We start from the raw sequence: 20040 nt of genomic DNA, 5'->3' as shown, positions 1-20040 counted from the left end.
TGAATATAATGTTTATATATTAGTAATAGGCACAGAGAATGGGGATAGAGTGAGCTGGGGCTGGAGATGGGGTGTCATTTTAGGTAGGAAATGTAGGCAAGGTCTCTCTGGGAAGGTGTCATTTGAAAAAAGGCTTGAAAGAGATGAGAGATTGATCCATGTGTATATCAGGGAAGCATGGTTCAGGCAGAAGGAACAGCAAGTGCAAGGGTCCTAAGATAGGAGTGTGCCTGGCATGATGAGGAAGGGCAAGGTTAGTGTGATGACCAGACCAATAAGATTGAGGGGTAAAATAGTTTAAATTGAGGCCAGAGAGATACCAGGTTTGGAGGTCCACCTCATACAGAGTCTTGTAGCCCATGGCTTTTAGGTTGATTCAATGCTTGGTGTTTTGAAGAAAGATGATATGTGAGGACCAGGGAGGGAAAGGATTGAGGATGTTGATGAGAACACTTTAAATGACCACAGAGAAGAAAAGGAAGTGAGTCCAAGAGTAAGCAGATAAATTGGGAGCCTTATGAAAAATGGGACGTGAAGCAGGAGAGCATGAAAGTGTCGGACTTAAAGGAGGAAAGAGTTTTTAGGTGGAGATTGTACTTTTGAATGATAACTAACATTTATTCAGCATGAATGATGTGCTAAGTACTTTATGTATTATGTCATTTAAATTTCCCACCTACCTGATATGATAATAAATATTGTTATCTAAATGTTGCAGATGATGAAATTAAAGTATAGAGAGACTAAGCCACTTTCTCAAAGACGTGCTGTTAGTCAGTGGTGAAACTAGGATTTGAACTTCATTAGTCTAACTCTTTGGCTCCTGTTCTTGACTAGTTCACTACACAGGGTTAAATGCTGCAGAGGATTCAGGTGTGATCAAGATGGACACAGATCAATGGGAATCGATGTTAGTGATGGTCGGTAGGACTGGAGACAGTACTTTGCAGTAGTTTAGTGACTCAGCTGGTGGCAAGGAAGTGGAGCCAGCAGTTTTGGGATTGGAGAGACAGTGGGATTATGGAAATTGACACCATGATGATGTAAAAGTAAAACAATAAAAGATAAAGAGACTTGCACTGGTTTATAGCCTGAGAGGAAGGTGCCAGAAGAAAGGGAAACAATGAAGATAAAAGTGTGAGTCAAATAATTTACAGAGCAAAGTCGGGGAACAAGTTCGAATAGTTGGCAATATGGATTAACTTTGGAGAGGAAGACACTCATTTTGTAGGAAAATAACTGAGGACCAGAGAAGAAAATTGTGAACCCAAGATCATAAAGCCAATTCAACAGTAAGCTCAGGGACAAGAGTCCAGGTTTTCTGATTGTCAAGACAAGTCCTTTCCTCTAGGCAACCTGGCCACTCTTGCTGAATCATCGTCTGCTGGTTATTTATCCCCAATCCAAAGGGAGTTATTATAGTTAATGAATAAATACGGTATAGCAAACTGCACAGCTTTACAGAAACACGAAAGACATCTTGACCTTTGAGTTTCCTTCACAATTACCCCCTACCCGCCCCCTGCCCCCCGCCCCCCCGTAGCTCTTTAGCACACAGGATTGACTTTTCTTGACTATAAACTGCCTTTCAGATACTGCAGATTCCTGCATTGATGTCAAGTAGAGATTCAGGTAGAGAAAACTAAGGTCACCGTCAGGGAATTTCTAGCTGAATTAGGCTCCACTAAGCCTTGAAATCAAAATGCTTCTGGTAGGTGACTGCGGTACACATGGGAAATCAAGCCAGTGTGTGACTGGGCATGTGTTATTGTTATGACAGATCCTAGCAGACAACCTCAGGAGAGCCTGGATTTTAGCTGCGGTGCAAGTAGGTGATGAAAAATTGTTTTTGACTTTTGAATTCCCTACACCTTGCCAGTAGTTATTACAGCCATAATTTGGGCCATGTGTATTCCAGAGAGGTTTTTGATTTAAGAATCTAGATTATTTTGGAAGCAAGCAATATTCAATATATCATCTATACCTAAGATTTTTAGGTATTTATTTTTATGGTGATGGGCATTTTTTCCCATTATATTAAATATAAAATTTAAACATTGGAGGAATGACAATGGTCTATTTCTAACACTTACCTTATCTTGGACAAACATTGAAATTCTTGATTAATGTTTAACTACAAGAAATACACTCAGTTCAAGTAAAGGATCAGTTTCAGGATTCAGGCTGAGTTGTCTTGATGATTAGAATTCAGGCTCCAAGGAGAAGCCCCAAGGCCAAGGGTATTGAATATAATAGCAAGTGGGAGCCACACCTGACCTCTGGAGAATGTGGACTGGATATAAGATTTTAATCCTTGCTTATCTCACCAGAGAAATTTGGATGGAGAGACAGTATTTATCTCAAAGAGAAGTGGACCCCGGAGCTAATTTCACTAGGAATCACACCATTTTGGAAGGTACTCGATTCAAAAGAGCCATTTTCAAAGGGCAATACTGTAGAAGTTTTGGTTGTTGTGAAGACAGAGATGATGCCTGTGTGACTCAGTTCTATGAGAAAAATGCACTGTGTTACTGTGATAAATTCTGTGAAAGGGAGAATTCTGATTGCTGTCCTGATTACAAGTCATTTTGCCGTGAAAAGAAGGAATGGCCTCCTCACACAAAGCCTTGGTATCCAGAAGGTAGGCTTTGGGAATGTGTTCAAGCATTATTCTAGTTCATAACAAGATCTGCCCAACTTTCTTTCTCTTTCTCTTTCTCTTTCCTCCCTCCCTCCCTCCCTTCCTTCTTCCCTTCCTTTCTTAAGTTGAAATGAAAAATGAATATTTCGATCACCAGAATAAATTTCTTAGGATTGTTAATGTGCTTTGGTTTAGATGCCGGGTACACGCGTCAGACTAGTGCCTTCAGGGAAATTCTGCTGTGACGGCCACGAAGGCTGGTCTAGATTCTGTTTTGAATACTCACTCAACTTATATAAAAGTTACTTAAAATTCTTTATTTCTTTTTTTGTAAAATGTATTGACAAGAAAAAAATCGCTCACACGTTTTTGAGTGTAACCTCTTAGAGAATCTCATCAAGTTCACAAGCCTGATCCTCTGCAGAGTTATGTAACAGTTTACTTACTATTTCATGAGACTATTGGACCTCGCAGCATTAGAACCTATGTTATAGCAATGCCATTTAAACCAGTGCAAAGGCAAAATAAAGTTGGCCACCCTCTCTGCCTAAGTAATACCAAATAGAGTCACCATGTGTGTTTTTGTTTTGTTTCATTTTGCCAATCTGGGGTTTTAAACTATTAAAAACAAAAGAGTGCTCCATATAGGGTAGTTTTAAAAGTCTAAGACTGAGCGAATAAATACAAATAATTCATAAGGAAAATGGTGGTATTTCCTGTATTGGTCTAATTATAGTAAAATGGCTATAGAATCTGAGCAATCGATATATCCAAAATTTGCCAAAAACACAAAATAAAATTCTATTGCTCCACTTATACAGGCAGCAATGCAGGTTTCCTCAGAGCTATGTCACATGACTGTAAATGGGTGATGGTGAGTGGAGATTACAATTAGAAGACAATGTAGGATAAGCTAGGTTTTGGTATCCTTCTAGCAAGATCCAGATGCTGACTGTTGCCTTCATTCTCAGTAATGTCATCTTGTTTGTAAAATTGAGGAAGTGTTCCTTAAAACACACACGTATTATAAGCTTTTAGGTATAGGATGGATAAACAATAAGCTCCTACTGTATAGTACAGGGAATTATATTCAATGTTCTGTGATGAACCATATGGAAAAGAATATATATATGTATAACTGAATCACTTTGCTGTACAGCAGAAATTAGCATAACATTGTAAATCAACTAATTTCAATAAAAAAAAAAAATTAATGCCGGGCCTTTGTCTTTACCAGTAAACAGTTCAGCAAACATTTATTTCACCATAAAAAGTGGCAGATAGTCTCTTAGAAATAGCAGACCTAGCCATTCATCAAAAAATATTCATTGACTACCTCCACCATGCCAGTCATTGTGCTTTTGCTGGGGGCAACCATGGGGAAGAAAAAAGACAAGATATTATCCTCATGGAAGTGACAGTCAAGTTATATGTGGGGGTTACAAGATATTTAACAAATTCACTGTACAATTGCAAATTGTGTTAAATTCTCTGAAGGAAACATTTAGGGTGCGGTGAGAAAGTATACCAGAATATAACATTAACATGTAAAATAATACATAACATTAGCTTGGGTGGGAGACTTTGAGGAGTGAGGTGACCTGAAGACTTTGAAGAGTGAGGTGACCAGAAAGGGATCTGGGAGCCAGGAGCTTGGTGCTGCCCAGGAATTGGATGGAGGCCACCACTTCCGGAGAGTCATGAGCAGTGGAGGGTTGGGGGTGACATAAGATGAGGTTTGAGACGTGAGTAGAGGTCAGATTTTGCCAGGATTTATAGGCCACATCATGAGTTTAAGATTTTATCTTAGTTATGAGAACTCATTGAGAGATGTTAAGTACGAACAGGGTCATCTTCCTGGAAGTTGAGGATAAATATTATGGATCAGCTGTGGTGCTTTTGATGTGCTAAAACGTATTTGAGCTTTTCTTATTTGAGTCATGTAACCCATTTGGAAAAGAAATTGCTGCTTCTTTCATGTCCATTTTTGCTTGAAAGCTAGGATTTTCCTAAGACTTTAATTTAGGGTCATGTTTTAGGTAGAACTTATGTTCCCAGCATAGTTTTTATTCCATTCATGATGGAGGGAAGCAATTCATCATTTTGTTTAGCAGCAAATGTTCACAGTAAACTATATTTGCACTCATGAAAGTGATTTTTTTCTTTTGTTTTATCTTCCTTAGGAAAGTAGCTGGTTAAAAGAAAATAACACTACATGATATTTAAAAATTTTACAAAATTAACTAAAATAAATAGAAATGACATACTATTTATACTAATTTTTTTGCCATATAAAGAGACTTTCCTCTGAGATGCTAGTAAAGCATCACTGATTTGTTAAATATTTTTCAGTTATTCACTGATTTATTAAATATTTTTCAGTTATCTACTTACATGGTATTGTCTAGTTCATTCACTAATTTATTAAATATTTTTCAAGTATCTAGTTACATGTTATTGTCTAGTTTCTTATACTGCATTTCTTTTTCAACCTGGGACTTAAAATTATGTATATTATCTTAAAGTTTAAAAATATAAATATGTCAAAAAATAAATAAATAGATATGTACCTTTTGTGTAAATTGGTCTGGACATATGAGTAAACATCTTCCTTCTGGGTTTTGTCCCATCTCTGCTGGTTACTTCCAGTCATTGGAGGATTTCAAATGTCAGATACAGAAAACAAGTGACAGAGTTTGAAACAGAACCAGAGTGGATTTTCCAGACAGAATCTCTTGGTGTAGCAGATCTTAAGAAAAGAGTCTAGTGGACCATGTGCTGTGAACAGACCTAAGCTAATTTGATTACACACAACTCTTATGTTCACATTGGTAAAAAATGGATGTAAACCACTGACACATTTGAATTGAATGAGGATTATTTATCCCTTCACAACTTCCTTAACCACATTACAATGAAGATAAATCACAGTCCAAATTCTGTCGTGCATACTGTTACAAAAATATATACTGGTAGGGAGATATACACTAATCCATAAACCTCTGTAAGCTTCCTGAAGTCTCAGGTCTCCATCCTGTTAGATGTTCCCACATCTACCTTGCTTGAAAAATTTACTGGAATTTTCCCATGTGATAATATTACAGAGGGTGTCAGGTTATGATAAATCCTCCTACCCAGTGGCTGGACACAGGACCTTGTACAGATCAATCCTAGGGAACCAGGTCTAAGAGTGAAGGCTTTTGACCTTAAGAGATAAATAAAAACTGTGGAGTATGAGAGTGGAATGTGATTTTTAAATGTTTTAGCTAATCTATATCAATTTATTGCTGTTAATTTAACTGATAAGAGCTGATTACTTATATCCATCATGCTGATTAACAAGCCACTAATTTTGCCAGTGAAAGCCCATTTCTGATACTCATTATACTGCTACTCTAGTGTTCATTAAAAGATGGATAATGGAACCCCTTGTAGCAGCTTGCCTGGAGTCTGGCCTTTCAGGATCAGCGCTACTGACTGCCCCTGGGATGCAGACTCCTGATTAGAGCAGGCAACTGCCTTCCCTGAAGTGACATTGAGACCAGTACAGTTATTAGAACACTTTATGATGAAGTTATTTTAAAATAAGTTACATCATATTGTCATCTTTTCTCAAATCAAGAGACTGATTTCACTTTCCAAATATCTGATTTGCCCTATTTTTGTATTAATGGCTGTTAAAGTTGCAATACTCCTTTAATTTCAACAACCATTACTATCATCTATCTATCTATCATCTATCTATCTATCTATCTATCTATCTATCTATCTATCTATGTCAAGGTGTAATCAGTTTGATTAACTCACTCTGAAGTGTTTTATACATTTTTCCTTGAGGAAATAAAACCACCAGGAATTTTCTCATCTCTCCATCATCATAATTTTCAAAGTACCCCCATATTGGTTACTGTTTCCATGGAGTAGATTCCGCCTCTTGAGCTCTAAATCCCACTGCCTCTTCTCTTTTCAAAATAACCACCCTTACAATTGTCCCTCCCTCCCTCACTCTCTCTCCTTTTCTCTCCTCTCTCCTCTCCCTCTTTCGCTCCTAAAGCATCATTTCTCCCTTTCTCTCCTGGATCCATCAGTTTACAAAACTATTGATTTACAAAAATGTTTTTTTTAACTCCCCCAATTTTTCTGCTACCTTTAAACGTCAATCATGTTCTCAAATTAGCATTTTAAAAGAAATATTTTTCATTTAAAACTGGTAGAATCCAAAGGAGGATTCAGGCATTGCTTGGGAGATGGAGCTAGACAACATCAAAGGTTAGTTTCTAACCCTGACTCTGTTTCCATGATGAGGTGGTACCTAACATGGGAACCAAAGTTACAGTCTATGCATTAGGATGACACAGGATAACTCATTCATTCAGTTGCTGGTGAATGTAAATCGGTAAAATCATTCTGAAAAGGAAAAAAAAAAAAAAATGACAATATGAATTAAATGCCTTAAAGATGTCCAAACATCAATTTGGACCCAGAATTTCCACTTTTAGGAACTTTCCCCAAGGAAATAACTAAGAAAGTGAGCAAACATCATTTACAAGATATTCTCTTGAAGGAGGTTAGTAGGTAGTTGTAGCTCCCAACTTTGAAAAAGCCCTCCCTCAACTCCATGTCCTTAACCAACTATTATCCCATTTCCTTCTTTCCTTTAATGGCAAAAATATCTGAAGGAAACATTTCACTTCCTGACTTCCAAGCCTCTCATCAGCTCATTCCTACAAGACCTTGTTTCCTGCTACTTTACCGAGCTCTGTCTTGGCAGGGTTATTGAAGACTTCCATGTTTCCAAGTGCAGTATTAAGATGTCTGTTCTTTTCTTGATCCCTCAGTGGTACTCTGTGTAGGTGACCACTTTTGCTTGTATGGAATACTTTCTTCTCTTACTTTTCAAGACTCTACCCTCACCTGAATTTCCTTCTTCCTCATGGTTCGCTCCTTCCCTGTTTCCTCTTCTGAATGTCTGTTAGCTACAGAGTTTGAGCTCAGTCCTGGACGTCTTTCTCTTACCTACAAACCCTCTCTCAAGCAGCCTCTTACGTAGTCTCAAGGCTTTAAAGATATGTATGTTGCTGGCTCTCAAATTCATGCTCCAATCATGACTTAACTCTGAATTTCCATTACTACTCTACTTGATATTCTCCATTAGGATGGCTAACCTAGACTTAATCTAAATCTAAAATATGCGAAACAGAACTCCTCATTTCTTGCCGTAAGCCTGTTCCTTATTTCAATATTAGCTTCACTGCCTCTCTATGGCTCAGGCCAAAATCCTAGTGAGACACCCTTGATTCCTCTTTTTCCTCATTCTCCAAACTCAATCCAAGAGCTAGTCCCATTTGCTTTGTCTCCAAATTATGTTCATCCACTTCTCTCCATCCTCATCAGTATCATGGAAACCCTTTAACCAGCACAACAGGAGTGATGAGGACAAAGATTATGGAAGAGAGATTTTGGATAAGGTCTTATAGGTCATTGTAAGAAGTTTGGTTTGATTTTAAATTTGATGGGGAATAACTTGAGGATTTTAAGCAAGGAGTGACACAATGTAGATTTTAAAAGATCTCTCTAAATGCTGTTCAAGGGATGAGGGATACACTGGAGTTGGGAAGAGTGGAAGAAGGGAGTGGACTGCGTTTCTGTATTGTGTAGAAGTTGATGTTTCACTTTGTCAGCACCTTGGCCAGACTCAGATGAACAGATTATGGTTTTTGTTCAAGAGGCCAACTCTCAAGTGAGATTACAGCAAACGTTGTTTCTTATAGTCAACTCTGACTTGATATTAAGGAAGGAAGACCAATAAATGGAACTTTTGCTAACACTAGATATAGTACTAATGATCTTGGGTGGGCACGGTGATAACATTCTCTTTTCTTCAAAATTAATAGCTGGGGTACAGGTTAGAGAAGGGACAGCCTTTTTTTCCTTAGGACCTTTGTGATTTCTCATCCCTTTATCTATATAACTGGTATGCTGGACAAGCAACATTCATCGGTTTTGATTAAAAACCAGGTTTGAGAACATGTATATGTATAACTGAATCACTTTGCTGTACAGCAGAAATTAACCCAACATTGTAAATCAACTATACTTCAGTATAACTTTTTAAAAATCAGCTTTGATTTTGCCCCTCATCTCCTTTAGAACTAGTCAAGGAAGTAATTCCCTTGACTTTGAATAAAACTTGAATTGTTGCATGAATTTTCTGTTGCTTTCCTAGGTAGTAAAAATTCCGGGGTCTTTGTAAGTTACAAACATAGAAATTCATTTACAAAAAGTGTTCAATCCTGGGTAGTAATTAAAACTCTGAACTTGATTTAAAGTTAAATCTTTCCCCTCCCCTGTGGTCCAGGAGAGAGGTGGTTTCCTTCTCTCTTCTCGTGAGAGTGGAATGTCAAAAATCCGTGGAAAAGAGGTGGATAGATGCAAATACAAGGAGATTTTTAGATTCATTAAGCAAAAGATTGAACTGTGAGAACACAGTGCATGCTGAAGAGAGGCAGTTGTAAAATATTTCCTGTGAAACAATTTTTGGAAAAATCGGAAGGTAGCTAATTTGTAAGTGGCTTTTGTGACATTGTGGCTGGTGGTTAAGCCAGGTCCCTTGGAATGCTTTCTAAACATGTAGATTTCCTCCTATGATTGTATGAATAAAAAGTTAGAATTCATTTTATGTAAGTAAGGGCCATTGTTGTGATCTATCAGTGACATGTCTCCGTCAAAAAAGTTTTCACATGACAAAGGAGCGAATTTTGCTACTTTTGCTAATTCAGCATGAATTTAAATTTATGTAAGTTATATTTTCAAAAGGGATTTAATTTGTAGCCAGGGTATTATTTTCACCATTTCTTACTGATTGGTTTTCATATAATGATAATTCACCAGTCATCTCTTTGGAGTAGTTTATAGAGTCTGGTAAAATAGCAACGAGTTTTGGTTAATGGTTGAGAAACATTTGGACTTGGAACACAAAGGACTACAACTGTATAAATTTTTCTCCTGATCTAAATTTTGAAGAGAAAATAGAGTTTATCTTTGTAAGGTGAATTCACTGAAATAGCTTTATATTTTGGTCCAACACTTTGAGCTCCTTCCTCTAAGCATATGTAATTAATCATATTTACATATGAGAGTTGATTAGATTTTCAAGATAAGAAATGCCATAAATTAATTCAAACACTGTTTTACTGCTTACCTACTTAAATACATTAATTATTTTTTTGAGTGCGTTTAGTGATTAATACCTCAGTAATTTAGTTTTCATGCTTTACAAATCCTCTCAGTTGGAACAAATACACAATGTAAAGATAGAAGCTTATGGAACAAGCCCATAAGAATTCGATATACAAACCTTGACACAAACCCTATGTGGATTTCTTTCAGATGGGCACCAAATTTTTTTGCATATTTGAAAAAACTAAATACAATTTTAGTTTACTTATTACTCAATTTAGAATTTTGACTTGTTTACATGGTATGTTGACAGGTTGCCACAGAGATGGTCAACGTTATGAAGAAGGATCAGTAATTAAAGAAAACTGCAATTCCTGGTAATGAATTTAAGCTGCACAGAACTGAATTCTACTGTCTGTGTATGTTTTCTTGAAATAAAAGGAACATTTGTGAAACAAAGCATATATTTAAATACAGATAGAATCATAAGTCATAAGATATTATGTACCCATAGTTTTTTATAAGCATATTTAATTTTAATAAATGTTTAAAAGCTAATAATGGATATTTCTTTTAACGTTTGAGTTTGGTGTTTGTGACAGCGGGGTTGCTTTCACAAACCTCTTAATTTTAAACATTCTGATGTACTACAGGAAAATCACGTGTTCTTTAACACAGTAACTATATATAAAACAAAGCTGCCTTGAAATTGATTATCCTGCAGAAAATTTACAATTACAAATGTGTTGAATCTACTGTCTCCATTGTCTTATGTTTTCAAACTCCAATGACTGTGTGATCATTTCATTTATTAATTGCCTGAAGTGGAAGATATTGAGTGGTAGCTAATGCATGTGTTGTGATTTATTTTTGCCAAGAATTAGTCATATGGTTAACATTAGTCAAAAATATCTTTTATGCCATAACAAGGTGCAACTCTGGTTACTAATTTTATAAGTACACTCCCTAAAGGCCAGGCCACTTTCATAATTTTTGTATCTTTACAGCACATGCTCAGGACAGCAATGGAAATGTTCCCAGCATGTATGCCTTGTTCAACCAGGATTAATTGAACATGTCAATAAAGGAGACTATGGGTGAGAGAAATCTTGCTTTCTAGGCTTTTTGGCACCTCCCCCCCCCCATTACCCCTCAGGTTTCAAACAATGTATTTCCTATCATTTCCTTCTAAAAATGATCATTCTTTCAAAAACAAAAAAAAGAGTGGGTGAGAAATGGGGAGGGCGGTAGAAAGGCATGTGAAATTGGAATGAACATTAAATGATTAAAAATTAAAATGCACAAAGAGGAAATATAGAGCATGGTCTTAAATTGTTTAGGAAGGAGCAGTGTCAAGCTGTGAGTGAGGCTAGTAGGGGGAGCTTTAGTTTAAATAAGTATTCAGGCGAAATCAGGAAGTAGGCAAACAGGTTCATTCATTTTTATCATCTTTCCTTCCGCTGCTTCCCTGTCCCAGCCAATCACATGCTCAGCTAACCTGGGTAGACTCTGACCTTCAGAAAGCAGTATTTTATCTCGATGATCCCCCAAACGACCAGTCCATCTAGACAGCGTCATTTACATGACTGATATCTAGCCAATTTCACTCACGGTTGAGTCAAAAGACTGGTTGAGCCATTTTACTTCGCTAATAAACGGAAGCTTGAGCTGATTGACACTTAAGCAAATAACTGTTTGATGCTCTCTGATAGATTAATAAATTAAGTCACTTTTCGACTTACATAGAGGGAATTAGGTGTAGGTGCTGACACTGGCTTTCTTTACTGAGCTGAAGGGAGAAGGGATGGGCCAGCTGTTTTCTGCTTCAGGATTTCTCCACTGCCACTGATCAAATCTCTATACACCCTCAAAAACATTTTCCACCTTCAGGAAAAGATTTAACCTGAGAAGACCTATTGTCAAGCAACTATAAAAGTGAAGTCATCCTGAAATGCATTTTTAAAACGTAGAAATATCATTTCTTGCTACACCTAAGACATATGTTTCCCAGGACAGTGGGGACACTAATTTTCTATGCACCTGGAGTATTTTCTTGGAAGACACGAAAGACACTTGGAAGTCACATTTGTTGATATTAATATTCTTAAGCCATTCTCAACTCCTGTGTGTGTGTATGTGTTTTGACAATATTTTAGGTGATAATATGATGACATTTTAAGTATTTCTAGGGAAAAACAATTATTTTCTATGGTTAAGTGATATTTAAATCATTAAAAGGACATGAGAGTATGTGTCATCATGAGAGATTATCTGACTCAGGTTCCTAAAAGGATTCAAACGCTTAGAGCTAACAAGCACACACTTCCAAGAAGCCAACATAAGCAGCCAAGCTTTCCGCTGTCACAGAACCCAGGAGAAACCGCAGTCTAAAGCAATGTGGAAAGAAAGTCATATAAGAGTACAGATCTGTTGGGAATGCTGCCTTCCTTGGAAGAAAGAATTTTCTTTCCATCATTTGTTTATTCTGAGAGTACTCTAGGACTACTTAAGAGGCATGGGATTTGCCTTTTAGTAGCAAACATAAATGACTTGAAAAAAAAAAAAACAGTGAAGTAAAATTGCAGCAAAAGAAAATATACACAGATCAAAGAAAAAAGTTAAGTAAAAGAGACAAAGTATGAAGAAAAGGAGTAAAGCTAAAATTATTTACCAGGGAACAACAGGAGGGAGTGTAGAAAGTCCTTGAATTTAAAAGAAAGTTCTAATTCTCAGATATTTACTGTTCCTGCTGTTCAAGTTGTTTTCATGTATGAAAACAGAGTCATACTATAGCATTCAATGTCTATTTTAGGCGCTTTTTAAAATAGCCTACATACAAATATATACAGCCTTTGCTTTAAAACCTTTATTTCTGGCATCTTGGTAATATTTAGATCCAAATCTTTATTCATTCTGCATAGCCCACTTCAGTGCTTATTTATTCCCTGTATTATGTTGTAATGCAATTAATATTAACAAAACATGCGTTTCCCTTTTGGCACTGCTGAGGATACAAATAAATAATTTCTTAGAGGAATTTACAATCTAGCTGAGGAATCCACATATCATAAGTTTGTAAAAGGATTTCTAGTGATAGGGCAGTTATAAGTGGCAGATTAGTAGCAAAAATAATAATCAGCAAGTTAGTGGAAAAAAGGGGGAGAGAGAACAGTCTCTGTTTACCTGGTGCTGTGAAACAAACCACTTCAGAATTTAGCGCCCTGAAATCACAAGCTTTTTATTTGTTCATACCGGCAATTTGGGATGGACTTACCTGAGGCTCTTTTCCTGGTCTCTCCTGGGGTTACTCAAGTGTCCACAGACATCTAGGGCCTCAGCTGGGGCTGCATTGTCCAGGTGGCCCCCTGCCCATGTCTGGTGGTTGGTGCTGGTTGTTGGGGGGCCCATGTGTCTCCAGCAGGACAGCCTTGGTTTCTTTACATAATGACAGTGTTCAAGCAGGACATGAGTGGAGGGTGGAAATGGCCTCACTTGAGGCCAAAGCCTGAAATTTGCACATTGTCAATTTCACTGCTTTCTACTGGGCAAAGCAAGTTACCAGGCCAGCTCACATTCAGCGGTTGGAAAAATGGACTCCATCTCTTGATGGAAAGAGCCACAAAGAATTTGTACCCATTTTTAATCCATCCTATCTCTAACCCTGATTTTTCTTATGAACTCCAAGTCTATGGACTATCTATTGAATAAGTTGACTTTGATTTCTTACTAATTTCTCAAAGTCAAAAATACCCCAAACCAAAAGGATTAACCTTTTGACTTGTCCTTGGTTACTGGCATCCCCCACTATCATGTCAACTAAGCCAGAAAATCTGAAGTTAGTTTGAGGCTTCTTTCCTCTTCACTCTCAGTCACTAGACGCTTGTAATCCCCACAAAGTTTATTTTAGAAATGTATTTCCTTTATTCTTATGCTATATTCTAGTGCATTTCTTTATCAAGCCTAGTTTGAATGACCTGACTTTTCTCTCTGTTTCCAGTCTGACCAAACTCCAACCAATCCTTTATACTTTCATGGTTATCCTTCTAAAACAAAGCTTTGATTCTGCCACTCAGGTTCTTAAAAAGTCTTCAGTGACACTCCATTGCTTTAGAATATAATTATACTCCTCAGCATAAATAACAATCTGTCCCAAATGCTTTACTGCCTCATGTTTTACACTCTTTCCAGCCCCTGTCTCTCTGGTCGCTCTCATAGTTTAAGTGTTCTACTTATCTGCTATTCCCTAAATGTTATTCCCAATTTCAAACTTGCTTTGCTCCAGAGTTGCCTTTATTTAGAATAAATTCTCTCTTCTCTCACATCTGGCTGTCTAACTCATTCTCATCCTTCCAGGCTGAGCACTAAAAAGTCACTTTCTGTAAAAAATTCTTCTAACTCCTTCAGGAAGAGTTATGTTTCAGTCCTCTACTCTGATCAGACCTTGACCTACAGCTAATAAATTACACATACTGAAGTTGTTTCTCTCTTTGTAGGCTTTTTAGAGTATGAGCTTTTTGAAGGTAGAGAAATTTATTTCTGTGTTCCCAGTGTTTACTGAAGAATGTGATAGATAAATTAAGAATGTTCAGTAAATGCTAACTTGGGTTAAAAGGAAAGTGATGACAGACATAGAGAACAGACTGGTTGTTGCCAAGGGAGAGGTGGGGTAGGAGAAGGATGGATTGAGAGTTTGGGATTAGCAGATGCAAACTAGTATATATAGGATGGATAAAAAACAAGGTCCTACTGTATAGCACAGGAACTATATTCAGTATCCTGTGATAAACCATAATGGAAAAGAATATGAAAGAGAATATATATATATATATATATATATATATATAACTGAATCACTTTGCTGTACAGCAGAAATTAACACAACACTGTAAATCAACTATACTTCAACTTAAAAAAACAGTGATGAGCCTAGGTCAAAAAGGATGATACAGAGCAGTGGTGCTTTTCATGCTTTTTTGAGCATAAATTATAGTAAATCATACATTTAACTTTATGACCTAGTACACACACACACACACACACACACACACGTGCACTTGTACATATACTTAAATGTATATAAATAGTACTTACCCTCACTCTGTCCAATAAACTCTAATATTTCCTATTGTTTCTCTTATATTCTATTTTATCTTTAAAAATACTGATTCCTATTCACTAAATTGAATGATTAATTAAATGCACCAAAAATGTCTCAATGTTTGAAAACTACTAGTGTAGGGCACCAAAAACATACTTTACTGTGGCATGATTTTGCCTAAGGCTGATCCTGGTAGTCTCTTAAATAAACCTGCAATGTCTAATATATTCAAAAGTTTCTTTATTGAAATTCCTTGGATGATGGAGATTACATTTAAAAATTGTGGCTCAGAGTTGCTTAAAGCTTTATGAACTAACAGATCTTGTAAAAGAAAAGCATTAACTTGCCAGGCATATTATTGAAAATTGAGTCATATCTTCAATTATTCATAAGAGCCTTTCACACTGTAAACAATTTTGGTGATAAACACAACAAGGTAGAGTTTAGATTTGCCTTAAGTACTGAAAATATATTGTCTTTAAGTTGTAGCTAATTCAAACAAACAATGATTAAATTACTTTTATCTTTCTCATTTTTCATCTCCTATCATCTCTTAAGGAATTATTGTCTTGAAATCTCAACATTAGATTTTGATAACAAAGCTTACTTTTTTATGTAAGCGCACAAAATATGTCTTTAAAAAAATGTACTTTTTTGTTATTTAATTTTACATCAATTGAATTTATATTATATTAATAATGACTAATATTATTGAGCATTTACCACAAATTAACTCATTTAATATATAATAGAATATTTCAATATTTAAATAAAATATTTCAATAAAATTAATTAGCGTTGCTGTAAACTTTTTAAGTATAACTATTTTATCCTCAATTTTTCATGGATACTTGTTTTTACATGGTCAGCTTCTTTTCAAATCTAAAAGATAAATGAAACAGATTACCCTATTTAACCTATAAGTACATTTCTGAACATTCAAGCTTCTTTCTAAAATACATTTAATGACATTTAGAAGAAACTGCATATATTGGCCTTATTATCACTAAAATCCCTTTACTGTATGTGGAGATTCAATATTCTTAAATTTAGTCTATATTAATACAGCCTTAGGTTCCTCATTTGAGTCATTAAAATAATTGACATAGACCTACTTTAAGAAGAGTGATATGCTTCCCTATTAGAGTAATCAATAATGCATCATTAATACAATGAATATCTAGCTTGCAGTAACAGTTCCAATTTTGTCAGATTTGCTTCTATATAATTTCAGAAATATAAATGAGCATGTAATGATAAAAGTGACATCATGTAACCTGTACCTATTTTTCTCTTTCATTTGTAAGGCAGATGGACAGCCCAGAACTACAGCCAATTCTGGGGAATGACTTTGGAGGAGGGTTTCAAATATCGCCTTGGCACCCTGCCACCCAGCCCCTTGCTTCTGAGTATGAATGAAGTGGCAGTAAGTATCCTCTCTGTTTGACTCATGTATGTGTGTGTTTGTATAAGTGTGTTCGTAGGTGCATATAAAGCAATTTTAAATAACTAAAATAGTGAGTTTTGTGCTTTCCGAGATAATTTTGTCATATAAATTAAAAAAACCTTTCCCCAAAATGGTTGTTACATCCCCCCAAATTTTCATGTGGACTTTGAAAGTTCACTAATATTAATTAGATATAGTTTCCTCTCTTCAGGAATGATTGTGTTCATTTACATTGCTAATCATTGCAGAGAAATTCATGTTTCTGATGATTGGCTTTTTGGTGACCCAATGCTTAAGCAAGTCATTAGTTGTCCTTATCTTTCTTTTTTTAAGTAAACTTAGTTATTTTGTGAATTCATCAAAACAGAGTTTTGATAGCTCTTGGGTACTCCATTATGAAATGAAGATAAAATAAATGCCAGTAACTGCAGACAGGTATGCTATGATGACTAGCAGAAGTTTATCCTCAAAAATCCTCACATTTTCCATTTAAAGAACACCTTCAAATTTCCCTGATGAGCTGGCAAACTCCTTCGTGAAATTGCCATGTTTCGTAACACCCTCGTGTTTTGTAATACTATTGTATTGGTTTTCCCTTTCATTTTCAAGAGGTGTTATCTTCTGATAATAGGTATCTTGCATAAAGAATCTTCCACCTGTCTAGTTATCACAGATATCTAACTTAGAGCTGCAGTTTTACCATCCCATTTGTGGTGTCTCTCAGTTGAGATTTTGATTGTATTCAAGGCCTGCTACAAATGCCCAAGCCATTTGTATCATTTTTTTTTTAGATTCCACATATAAGTGATATCATATGATATTTGTCTTTCTCTGTCTGATTTACTTCAAAAACAAACTTTTGGTTACCAAAGGGGAAGGGTGGGAGGGAGGAATAAATTAGGAGTTTGGGATTAACATATGCACACTACTATATACAAAATAGATTATCAACAAAGACCTACTCTATAGCTCAGGGAACTATACTCAATATTCTGTAATAATCTATATGGGAAAGAATCTGAAAAAGAATGGATATATGTATATGGATAAATGAATCACTTTGCTGTATATCTGAAACTAACACAGCACTGTAAATTAACTATACTCCAATATAAAATAAAAATTAAATTTAAAAAATGCCCAGGGCAGAGAGGGGTTCCCTGGCTGCTGGAGAACTTCCTCTTCCCTCTGCAATGAAGATGTAAGGTCCTGGCTGCCCGGAAGCTCTCAGCAGCTCAGAGCAAGCAGGGCTGTTGTTTGCTGTTGGATGAGTTGTAAATCCACAAGTTCCTCATTAAATGTTTAATGTGATTTGCTTTCAGAAGATGTAATCCCCTGACTTATTATTCCACTTCAAATTCCAGTAGCAGGACCTGCTAAATTATAACTAGTACCAGAAAAGATCATAATAGCTGCCATGTATTGATTAGTTGTGTGCCAAACACTCTTATCAGCACTCTCATACATTATCTCATCTAATTCCCAGCTTGATGTAGTGGGTACTGTAATTCTCCACATTTTAAAGACAAGAACATTGGCACAGAGAGAGGCCAACTCACACGGAGATGGAGATAGAGAGGAGAGAAAAGCCATCATAGAATTACTTAAATGGCAGAGCCAGGACTTTAAAAGATCTGCCCCCCAAATGGTTCCTAGACTTCCGGTATAATCAGTTAGCTTTGGCCAGTTCAGTTTCAAAATAGCAAAAAGCCTTTTAATCTTGGAACCAGAGCTAACTTTATGAAATGATCAACTTAGATATATTTTTGGATTTTTTCCACAATCAGTAAGACATAACATCTTTAGAGGTGTGGCTCAGATTCATAGCTTTTATTGACTTACTTATAAGATCAATTGGAAAAGAGTTATTTTTCTGGCTGCTTTCTTTTTCAATTTTGTCCTTATCTGGAAAAAAAGAGACAGAAGTGTTTAGGAAAATAATAAATTCACCCTCTTTATAAGGATTATTCTTTCTCTTGCTTTTAGTGAGGGTCCCAGTTAGCCAAATACTCATTTGGGTGTCAATATACATTTTTTCTGGATTCTTTCTAACGTTTCCTTTTGAAGCTTTATTTTTTGCAATTTAGAGTATTTTATATTATAGAGAAAATGAGGTATGTTTCTTTCCCAGGTTGCCACTCACTGTAGCATATAAAAAGGCAATCTAATTCTAAATCATTTATTGGCTCCTAGGGATTTGTTTGCATAAAAGTGACTATGGTGATATTTAAATGAAAAATCTTAATGATTAGTACTCTGGGAGAATTTAAATTACTTAGTGCTATGAATTAATGTAATAAAGTTGCTAAGTAATTCCAGAAAAGCAATAAGGAAAATTTGGCTGATCTGTAAGAGTTCTGTTACCCACAAGGAAATAGCTTCCCATTTCTAGGGCACTGTAGCTTGAGGGCTGAGGTCCTTTTAAAAAGTTTCTGAGTGTTGGAGTTGTCCTAATACCTGGTCAGATATCATAAAATCAGAAATACAACAAGAACTTCAATGAAGAATGTGGGGTCTATATGAACTGAGTTAAACTGGTAGCCACAGGAAGAGCTTTAAAAATAGATTAATTCTTTGCCTGGTGACTACATAGAAAATACCCTCAATATATCAAATTGCCTCTGAATACAGTGAAAATGAATTCTTTTGTGTGGGTATGCTTCTGGATAATTCCCCTGCCCCCAACTTTTCCCCAATTTTTTAAAATACCATTTTCAACATAGGATGGTATATATATATACACTTAGGGTAGGCAGTTGCCAACAGAGGGAATGATTTTTCTGAGAAAATTCACTGCATCCCCAGCCTAAAACATCTCCCTTTCCTTGAACACATTACCTGGATGAGAACTGAGATTCACCAAATTCTTTATCTTGGGTAGGAAAGATGAGCCATGAGTCATTCTCAGTTCCTGGGAAAGCTCTCCTCTGGCTGGTTTCCTGGCTACATTGCTTGACTTCAGTCACTAGTCCCATAATGTGTCTGCTGAACGTACGTTAGAAGAATATCAACAGGTCTTACACAAAGAGTTCCATGATTATATAAATATGAAAAAATCTGTTTAATCTGGATGAGTTAGTTCAATTCAAATGATTTTCTGTGGAGTGTGATTCATAGTAATGAGGAATAGAAATATGTTGATCATGGGAGATTCGAAAAAACTAACTTAAGAATATTGGGAGCCTTTCCTGGATGGCAGTCCTATGTGAGGGCAGACAAAAGGAAACAAAAACTTACTGTTTTCTCTGGGTACAAGCAGACTGGATGAGAGGAAGTGAGAAAAAGGGAAAGAAAGAAGGCCAAGAGGGTCCTGCCTGGACCATACAGCTCCTTGTTTTGTATGAAGATTTGCTTCACCCACTTTAAAATTATGTCTAGTGTCAGGTCAAAAATGCCAGCTGATCAATCTTTGCCTAACTTTTTCCTAAAAGTGTTTTCTTGAGATTGTTCAGAGCAATGCCTTGATTGGACAGCTCTGTTCCAAACTGTTGTACACTAAAAACTTTAAGAATGATTAGACGATTCTCTGTCAGTCCATTGGGACTGTGTATTTGCTTGCATAGATTCACAATGGGACTGATGTAGCTCCCTACAGGAACTTTAAATTCTGTCACTTGAGCCTTTTGTCTCCTTATGGTACAAAACAGTTGATTACACGGTTAAAATCTTATTTCA

The 20040-nt window shown here is 36.2% G+C and overlaps 1 protein-coding gene across 7 annotated transcripts in view; it reads left to right on the top strand.

Annotated features, from left to right (window-relative positions):
• Positions 1–1665: 1665 nt before the first annotated feature.
• Positions 1666–20040, top strand: part of TINAG (tubulointerstitial nephritis antigen) — a 94689-nt gene continuing 76314 nt past the window's right edge. For 2 of the 7 annotated variants that reach the window (XM_068557449.1, XM_068557453.1), the window contains exons 1-4: positions 2190–2641; positions 10134–10197; positions 10828–10917; positions 16230–16344. In XM_068557449.1, the coding sequence (XP_068413550.1) occupies positions 2287–2641; positions 10134–10197; positions 10828–10917; positions 16230–16344 (624 nt within the window). In that variant the 5' untranslated portion in view covers positions 2190–2286. Of the gene's footprint in view, positions 1833–2189; positions 2642–10133; positions 10198–10827; positions 10918–16229; positions 16345–20040 lie in introns of those variants that run through there. The other 5 variants (XM_068557450.1, XM_068557455.1, XM_068557454.1 and 2 more) reach the window with 5 other exon arrangements.

Source organism: Eschrichtius robustus, chromosome 12, assembly GCF_028021215.1.
Source record: "Eschrichtius robustus isolate mEscRob2 chromosome 12, mEscRob2.pri, whole genome shotgun sequence".
NCBI lineage: Eukaryota > Metazoa > Chordata > Mammalia > Artiodactyla > Eschrichtiidae > Eschrichtius > Eschrichtius robustus.
This window is presented reverse-complemented; position numbering and strand designations above follow the sequence as displayed.